At 46.7% G+C, this 9,571-nt stretch overlaps 1 protein-coding gene across 2 annotated transcripts in view; it reads left to right on the top strand.

Moving 5' to 3' along the window:
• The first annotated feature begins 8,168 nt into the window (after nucleotides 1-8,168).
• The window catches only part of C3HXorf38 (chromosome 3 CXorf38 homolog), an 88,910-nt gene continuing 87,507 nt past the window's right edge, over nucleotides 8,169-9,571 (top strand). Inside the window, exon 1 of one of the 2 annotated variants that reach the window (XM_075589693.1) lies at nucleotides 8,169-8,593. In XM_075589693.1, coding sequence (XP_075445808.1) covers nucleotides 8,393-8,593 — 201 coding nt within the window. In that variant the 5' untranslated portion in view covers nucleotides 8,169-8,392. The remainder of the gene's footprint in view (nucleotides 8,594-9,571) is intronic. The other variant, XM_075589692.1, reaches the window with a different exon arrangement.

The raw sequence follows: 9,571 nt of genomic DNA, 5'->3' as shown, positions 1-9,571 counted from the left end.
AGAGAGAGAGTCAGTCAGAGAGAGAGTCAGTCAGAGAGAGAGTGTCAGTCAGAGAGAGAGTCAGTCAGAGAGAGAGTGTCAGTCAGAGAGAGATTGAGAGTCAGTCAGAGAGAGATTGAGAGTCTGTCAGAGAGAGACTGAGAGTCTGTCAGAGAGAGACTGAGAGTCAGTCAGAGAGAGACTGAGAGTCAGTCAGAGAGAGATTGAGTCCGTCAGAGAGAGTCAGTCAGAGAGAGATTGAGAGTCAGTCAGAGAGAGATTGAGAGTCAGTCAGAGAGAGATTGAGAGTCAGTCATAGAGTCAGTCAGAGAGAGAAAGTCAGTCAGAGAGAGAGAGAGTCAGTCAGAGAGAGTCAGTCAGAGAGATTGAGAGTCAGTCAGAGAGAGATTGAGAGTCAGTCAGAGAGAGAGAGAGTCAGTCAGAGAGAGAGAATCCAGCCCTAGAATCCTCCCCAGCACCTGGGCTCATCTTGGCTGGAACTGAAATTAAGTCTCTACTATACGCAGACGACCTGCTCCTGCTGTCTCCAACAGAACAAGGCCTCCAACAGAAACTGGCAATACTAGAAAAATTCAGCCAGACCTGGGCACTCTCTGTGAACCTAGAAAAAACCAGAATAATGGTATTCCAAAAAAAATCAAAAAAACATCCAACCATATCTCAATTCACACTGGACGACAAAGCACTGGAACAGACAACGAGCTACACATACCTTGGTCTGACAATCAGCTCATCGGGGAAATTCAACCTGGCCATAAATACACTGAAGGAGAAGGCCCGCAGAGCATTTTATGCAATAAGGAAACACATGTACCACCTCAAACCACCAATAAGAATCTGGGAGAAAATATTCAACAGCATCATCACACCCATCCTTCTGTACGGCAGCAAAGTGTGGGGCCCTGTAACATACCAAGACTCCACAAAATGGGATACCAGCCCAACAGAAATACTGCATCTGGAATTCTGCAAATACCTTCTCCAAGTACACAGGAGTACATCAAACAATGCATGCCGGGCTGAGCTGGGCCGCTTTCCTCTACTGCTCACGGTACAGAAGAGAGCACTGACATTCTGGGCTCACCTAAACACCAGCCATCCACAGTCTTACTGCTACAGAGCAATGCAAAGTCAGGACCTCCTCACTAAACCCTGTGCCATCAAACAACTTGTCCTCTCACTCCAAGGACAAAACCCCACACAGATTAACAACCTGCCAAAAAAAGAAATCAACTCAATCGCCAACGAAATGAAGAAGCAGTATGTGACAAGATGGGAAAATGATATCCAACGCTCAAAGAAGCTGGAGACCTACCACGGCCTACAGAGAGAATACACTCTGGCACCCTACCTACTGAAGGTAAAAGACCCAAAACAGAGACAGACCCTGAGCCAGTACAGAATAAGTGCCCACAGCCTAGAAATAGAAACAGGCAGGCACAGACAAAACTGGAAGCCCCGGGAGATGAGACTGTGCCAAAGATGTGAGCTAGGTGAGGTAGACGATGAAACTCACTTCCTGTTGCGTTGCACACAATACTCTGAAGTGAGGAGTGCCCACCTAGAGAAACTCACTGCTGTTATCCAGAACTTTAATAATACAGAAGAGAACCAAAAAATAGCGATCCTCCTGGGAGAAGATGAAACCACAGCAGAACTAGCTGCACACTATATCAGCACCTGCCACAAGCTGAGAGACGTACATTAACCCCCACACCCGTGTGAAACTGTTACCCATATACCCTGCAATCATTATACCCTATCCCTAGTATTCGTGTAATTATTGTCCCCCACCCCCTATTATTCACGCTTTGGCAATACTGAAATGTTCTTTCGTCATGCCAATAAAGCTGATTTGATTTGATTTGAGAGAGAGAGAGAGAGAGTCAGAGAGAGCGTCAGTCAGAGAGAGTCAGTCAATCAGAGAGAGAGTGAGAGTTAGTCAGAGAGAGAGTGAGTCAGTCAGAGAGAGAGTCAGTCAGAGAGAGAGTCAGAGTGAGAGACAGTCAGTCAGAGTGAGAGAGAGAGAGTCAGAGAGAGAGAGAGAGTCAGAGAGAGAGAGAGAGAGAGTCAGTCAGAGAGAGAGAGAGTCAGTCAGAGAGAGTCAGTCAGAGAGAGTCAGTCAGAGAGAGAGTCAGTCAGAGAGAGATTGAGAGTCAGTCCGAGAGAGATTGAGAGTCAGTCAGAGAGTCAGTCAGAGAGAGAGAGAGTCAGTCAGAGAGAGTCAGTCAGAGAGAGATTGAGAGTCAGTCAGAGAGAGATTGAGAGTCAGTCAGAGAGAGAGAGAGAGACAGAGACAGTCAGAGAGAGAGAGAGAGAGAGAGAGAGACAGTCAGAGAGAGAGAGAGAGAGTCAGAGAGAGAGAGTCAGTCAGAGAGAGAGTCAGTCAGAGTGAGAGAGAGAGAGAGAGTCAGTCAGAGTGAGAGAGAGAGAGAGTCAGTCAGAGTGAGAGAGTCAGTCAGAGTGAGAGAGAGAGTCAGTCAGAGTGAGAGAGAGTCAGTCAGAGAGAGAGAGAGAGTCAGTCAGAGAGAGAGAGTCAGTCAGAGAGAGTCAGTCAGAGAGAGATTGAGAGTCAGTCAGAGAGAGATTGAGTCAGTCAGAGAGAGATTGAGAGTCAGTCAGAGAGAGTCAGTCAGAGAGAGAGAGTCAGTCAGAGAAAGAGAGAGTCAGAGAGAGAGAGAGTCAGAGAGAGAGAGAGTCAGAGAGAGAGAGAGAGAGTCAGTCAGAGAGAGAGAGAGTCAGAGAGAGAGTCAGAGAGAGAGAGAGAGAGTCAGAGAGAGAGAGTCAGTCAGAGAGAGTCAGTCAGTCAGAGAGAGAGTGAGAGTCAGTCAGAGAGAGAGTGAGAGTCAGTCAGAGAGAGTCAGTCAGAGAGAGAGTCAGTCAGAGAGAGAGAGTCAGTCAGAGAGAGAGAGTCAGTCAGAGAGAGAGAGAGTCAGAGAGAGGGAGTCAGTCAGAGAGAGAGAGAGAGTCAGTCAGAGAGAGAGAGTCAGTCAGAGAGAGAGAGAGTCAGTCAGAGAGAGAGTCAGTCAGAGAGAGAGAGAGTCAGAGAGAGGGAGTCAGTCAGAGAGAGAGTCAGTCAGAGAGAGAGAGAGAGTCAGTCAGAGAGAGAGAGTCAGTCAGAGAGAGAGAGAGTCAGAGAGAGGGAGTCAGTCAGAGAGAGAGTGAGAGTCAATCAGAGAGAGAGTGAGAGTCAGTCAGAGAGAGAGTGAGAGTCAGTCAGAGAGAGAGAGAGAGAGAGTCAGTCAGAGAGAGAGAGGGAGAGAGAGTCAGTCAGAGAGAGAGAGAGAGAGAGTCAGTCAGAGAGAGAGAGAGAGATAGCCAGAGAGAGAGAGTCAGTCAGAGAGAGTCAGTCAGAGAGAGATTGAGAGTCAGTCAGAGAGTCAGTCAGAGTGAGAGTCAGTCAGAGAGAGATTGAGAGTCAGTCAGAGAGAGAGTCAGTCAGAGTGAGTCAGTCAGAGAGAGATTGAGAGTCAGTCAGAGAGTCAGTCAGAGTGAGAGAGAGAGTCAGTCAGAGAGAGAGAGAGTCAGTCAGAGAGAGAGTCAGTCAGAGAGAGAGTCAGAGAGAGAGAGTCAGTCAGAGAGAGTCAGTCAGAGAGAGTGAGAGTCAGTCAGAGAGAGAGTGAGAGTCAGTCAGAGAGAAGAGAGTCAGTCAGAGAGAGAGTCAGTCAGAGAGAGAGAGAGTCAGTCAGAGAGAGAGAGAGAGAGTCAGTCAGAGAGAGAGAGAGTCGGTCAGAGAGAGAGAGAGTCAGAGAATCAGTCAGAGAGAGAGTCAGTCAGAGAGAGAGAGTCAGTCAGAGAGAGAGAGAGTCAGTCAGTCAGTCAGAGAGAGAGTCAGTCAGTCAGAGAGAGAGCGAGTCAGTCAGAGGGAGAGAGAGAGTCAGTCAGAGAGGGGACGAGAGAGAGTCGGAGAGGGAGCGAGAGAGTCAGAGATGCCAAGTGTCAGGAAAAAAACATTAATTTTATCGTTCTTTTTTTTATACTGTACTTTTCGAAATAAACCTAAGTTTCTATGAAAATTGAAGTTTTTGTTTTTTTGCGGCCCACATAAACGTAAACCTTGTTTATTTGGCCCGTGTTAGCCTTTGAGTTTGACATGCTTGCTGTAGTGTCTCTAGGCACCAGGAATTCAGCCTTCTCTGGAAGGTCGTCCACCGTTAAAATTCAGTGTAATGTGACCTCATGAAAAATGGTAAACGGAAACCATGTGCGGTACCAACAAATACAATTTATTAAAAACACAAATAAAACCCTTAAGTAATGCACTCACATCTAAAGGGAAACACTGCGTGTGTTACTAAGTGCCGTCCGCAGCATGGATCGGAGGAAGGGGGAGATAGGAATGGCGGAAAACTCTCAGCGTTACCGAGCAGGGCTGGATCTGCTAATCCCTCCGGGTCCGTGGTTGCGACTCCACGTGCAGAGTCCACCCGTGATGACATCACTCGCACGCTGATCTCCTATCGTCTAAACCTCCCAGCTGCAGGCTCACCAATCAAACGCAAGCTAAGCTCCACCCTACGCGTTTCGTGACGTCACTTCGTCAGGGGAGAGAGGGGAAAGGAGAGAAGGGGGGAGAGGGAGAAGGGGGGAGAGAGAGGGGAAAGGAGAGAAGGGGGGAGAGAGAGGAGAGAAGGAGGGAGAGAGGAGAAAAGGGGGAAGAGAGAGGAAGAAATTGGGGAGAGAGAGGGGAAAGGTGGGAGAGAGAAAGCAAGGGGGGAAGAGGGAGGGTCAGGAGAGAGCAGGGAGGGGGAGGGAGAGAGAGGGGAGGGGGAGGGAGAGAGGGGAGGGGGAGGGAGAGAGAGGGGAGGGGGAGGGAGAGAGGGGAGGGGGAGGGAGGGGAGGGGGAGGGAGAGAGGGGAGGGGAGGGGGAGTGAGAGAGGGTGAGCGCAAAGGGGTAGAGAGCGCAGGGGGGTAGAGAGTGCAGAGGGGGCGGGAGAGAGAGCGCGGGGGGGGGGCGAGAGCGCGGGGGGGAGAGCAATGGGGGGGAGAGATCACAGGGGGGAGCAGGAGAGCAGGGGGGGAGAGATGGGGGGTGGGAGAGAGATGGGGGGGTGGGAGAGAGATGGGGGGGTGGGAGAGAGATGGGGGGGTGGGAGAGAGGAGGGAGAGGGAGGGGGGAGAGAAACGGGATATATATATATATATATATATATATATATATATATATATAAAGTGACAAAAACCCTCCACAGGAAAGCAAATATGCAAATACAACTGTATGCTCATCTGCATGTCTTAGGCAGGTCTGCAACCCCGCCTTTCCCCATCATCACCCAGCATACAGCACTTCCACTGCAGCAAGGGATTCTGGGAAATGACATGCAAATGAGCACACAGTGTCACTTTTTACCTCAAAAACCATTTTTAACATGGTTCCCTATAGGCTTAAGCTTGCTGCATGGTCACAGCTTTGAGCACAGCCAGGGTTAAGGTGCATACCCAGAAAACCACCCACAGACAGCTGTTTCGACCTTGATGGGTCTCATCAGTGTGGGGTTGATTTTAACTGGATATGCATGAGAGGCTATGGGATAGGCTATACCATAATACTGAGTTAAGTTATGGTGAGTAAAAAAAGTGACAAAACCCCTCCACAGGAAAGCAAATATGCAAATACAACTGTATGCTCATCTGCATGTCTTAGGCCGGTCTGCAACCCCGCCTTTCCCCATCATCACCCAGCATACAGCACTTCCACTGCAGCAAGGGATTCTCTCTCATGCATATCCAGTTAAAATCAACCCCACACTGATGAGACCCATCAAGGTCGAAACAGCTGTCTATGGGTGGTTTTCTGGGTATGCACCTTAACCCTGGCTGTGCTCAAAGATGTGACCATGCAGCAAGCTTAAGCCTATAGGGAACCATGTTAACAATGGTTTTTGAGGCAAAAAGTGACACTGTGTGCTCATTTGCATGTCATTTCCCAGAATCCCTTGCTGCAGTGGAAGTGCTGTATGCTGGGTGATGATGGGGAAAGGCGGGGTTGCAGACCTGCCTAAGACATGCAGATGAGCATACATTTGTATTTGTGTATATATATATATATATATATATAATACTGAGTTAAGTTATGGTGAGTAAAAAAAGTGACAAAAACCCTCCACAGGAAAGCAAATATGCAAATATAGCTGTATGCTCATCTGCATGTCTTAGGCAGGTATGCAACCCCGCCTTTCCCCATTATCACCCAGCATACAGCACTTCCACTGCAGCAAGGGATTCTGGGAAATGACATGCAAATGAGCACACAGTGTCACTTTTTGCCTCAATAACCATTTTTAACATGGTTCCCTATAGGCTTAAGCTTGCTGCATGGTCACAGCTTTGAGCACAGCCAGGGTTAAGGTGCATACCCAGAAAACCACCCACACCATGCAGCAAGCTTAAGCCTATAGGGAACCATGTTAAAAATGGTTATTGAGGCAAAAAGTGACACTGTGTGCTCATTTGCATGTCATTTCCCAGAATCCCTTGCTGCAGTGGAAGTGCTGTATGCTGGGTGATAATGGGGAAAGGCGGGGTTGCAGACCTGCCTAAGACATGCAGATGAGCATACAGCTATATTTGTATATATATATATATATATATATATATATATATATATATATATATATATATATATATATATATATATATATATATATATATATATATATATATATATATATATATATATATATATATATATATAACAATGAAAAGAAAAAGAAAAGCGTCCCAACTCAGCACTCAAGTATACTCAGAACAAATATCAAAGAAAATTATGATTTATTTAACAGCACAAATAGTCAAACATAAAATACAAAAAATATTAAAACAAACCCTGACATCCTCCTGTGATAGAATATGTATCAGACAGGGGAAATCCCCTATGAAGATACTGATGGACCCCTAATACCCAAGGCAAGGGGAAAAAGCCTATAAGCACAAAATATATGTAGAACAAAGGGTTAACAATAACCCCTTGAACCTACAAGGCCGGCCTCACCCCTAGTAAATATAAAACCACACAGCAAGCATAGATGACACATGCACCAAATTGCCTAATATATGCTGATGTCAAATACATGTTATATACATACACCGTAAATGCAGTTGGTATAATCAAGGTAAACCAGGCACAGTACCAAAAAGAGACTGTTAGTATGGGATCAACAATGGTTAACAGTTCACATCAGTTACCATAGTCCATGAGACCATCCATGCCACACTGTGATAGTAAAATGTCCAAAGGGTAAAGATCTTCCAATTGAGGCGTCCATCCGCAGGGGAGTCAGGGAAAAACAAACAAAAGGGATGTTTTTTTGTTTTGTTTTTTCATTTTATTTACACGCGAGTGCGAATAGCCAAGCAACTATTTAGACTGGAATGTCAATAGGGGAGTGTTGTGTCTACCTTAAATGCCTTTATTCACCAAAATGTATAGCTGACTGGTTAGTGCTGCTGCCCATGAGTTGAGTAAACCAGGGTTCGATTCTTGGCTTGGATGTTTTTTTTCCCCCATTTTATTCACAGTCGAGTGCAAATAGCCGCTTGGCTATTTACACTCGAGTGGGAATATATTTGCACTCGACTGTGAATATCCACTGTCGTACTTCCATAGTCCCCTTCATTAGTTTGCACTTTGTTTGCAGGTAACGCAAAGTACACATACTGTATGTGGAGTACACTCCTCCCTTTGTCTCAGAAGTCCATGTAACATACAAAGGCATTATGCACAATGGCTGTCTCGCTGCCTTTAGCCACCAACGGGGCTAACCTCCTCCTCAAAAGGTTTAATGTGTGCCCACGTTAAAAATGGCCACCTAGCGCTTCACCTCCACCAGGGTACAGACCATCTCTATGATTTTACACTGACACTTCCCCATAAAGGAAACGAAAGCGAAAGGAGGCACCAGTTTCCCTTCATTTCCTGCAGCCAATATCGTGTATAAAAAATATGTATGTAGATATAGATATGTATACACGCACACATAAATATTAATTTGCAACCTACGGAGAATTAATATTTGCAAATCTTACTTTTTATTTCCCCTTCTGAATCTCTCTTTTTCTTGAACGTATTTTACATGGTGTAGCTAAGACTCTGGTTGCCACAAAAGCTTAATCCAATCTCTCTCTCCCCCCCCTCCTCCTGGGCACAATTATGTGCTGGTAACCAGTTGCCAAGTCTAATTTGCGACGATACCCATAAATTATCTCTTACACGTCCGGCATGAAGAAGGTAGAGCAGGCACTTGGGGTGGGGTTTAGTGTAGCCTTGCCCCGGAATCACTTGTGCTTCTATTTGTTGATTTGATATGCACTGTGCAGTATATACAGTTAGGGTGTCACTGAGTGCAGAGGGATATCAGCTAGTGTACTGGAAGGTACACAGCTGAACGTGGACATGGCACAGTCTGGTCTGATGCAGAGGATGAACAACCCTGAGTACAAGAACTGGATGAGAGGCGGCCAGTGTCTGCTCCTCCTCAATAGCTCCCTGCAGGGATTCATTGCAGCCGAAATGAAGACCTTTCACAGACAGCTCGCCTGCAAGATCCCAGCAAGACAGGGGAGCAGATGCCAATGCAGAGCTAAGGGGAAGCAGGTAGGGCTGTAACACCCATGTAAGCCAATGAAATTAGCCATGGGTTACAATGCCAGCAGTATACAGTATACAAACCTGTGTGTATCTTTGTGTATCTGTATCTGTATATGTAATTGTCAGTATGTATTAGTGAATGTGCAGTGGGATTAAGTGCTATTAGGGATCAGCAGCTATAAATGACAGAGGGCAGCATAAACTGCTTCGTTGTTGCACATTTTGAACCCTTCTATTCCAGACTCCCCTAGCAGGTAATGCAGCACAAACAAGGCCGGTGCAAGCGTATTAGGCACTCTAGGCAAACCTTCCGTCTTGTCCTTTCCCCCACCACCCCCCCCCATAATTAATTGTAGCCCTCCCTGCCCGGCTCCTAGGGAGGTTACATCATTGTGTGTAGGTTGACTACTTAACATGGGTTACTTTGACTCTGTGCTGGATTCAGGCGGCTGGGTGATGAGGTAGCAAGAATGCAGCGGCGGATTTTAAAATCCGCCACCCCTAGGCACTTAGCTTTGGCGCGCCCCTCCTTACCTGCCGCCCTACACCTTCTTCTGAACCGTAGTATCAAATGACACCGCGGACGTCACCAACGTGACGTCGCATTGCCATGGTAATGCAATGTAATTGGACGCTGCGACACCACGTTGCCATGGCAACAATACGTCATATGACGTCACGTTTGTGACATCCGCTGCGTCATTTGACGCTGCAGTTGAGGAGGAGGGCGGCAGGTAATGAGGCACGCACCACAGCTAAGTGCCTTCCCATCAGGCCCAATAGGCCCAAGAACGCGACAAAAGTATATGGGGGCGGACATTTTTGCCGTCCTAGTCCCGGGCCTAATGGGAAATCCGCCACTGCGAGGATGTATAAAAATGTGTGCCAGGAATTTTTGTAGTTAATTTCCCCAAGCACAAAGACCACTCATACACATGTTGACAATGTAATGTAATTTTAATGTATTTTATTACAGACACACAT

The sequence above is a fragment of the Ascaphus truei genome, chromosome 3 (assembly GCF_040206685.1).
Source record: "Ascaphus truei isolate aAscTru1 chromosome 3, aAscTru1.hap1, whole genome shotgun sequence".
Classification (NCBI taxonomy): Eukaryota; Metazoa; Chordata; class Amphibia; order Anura; family Ascaphidae; genus Ascaphus; species Ascaphus truei.
Note: the sequence above shows the minus strand (reverse complement) of the source record. Positions and strands in the feature narration are given on the sequence as shown.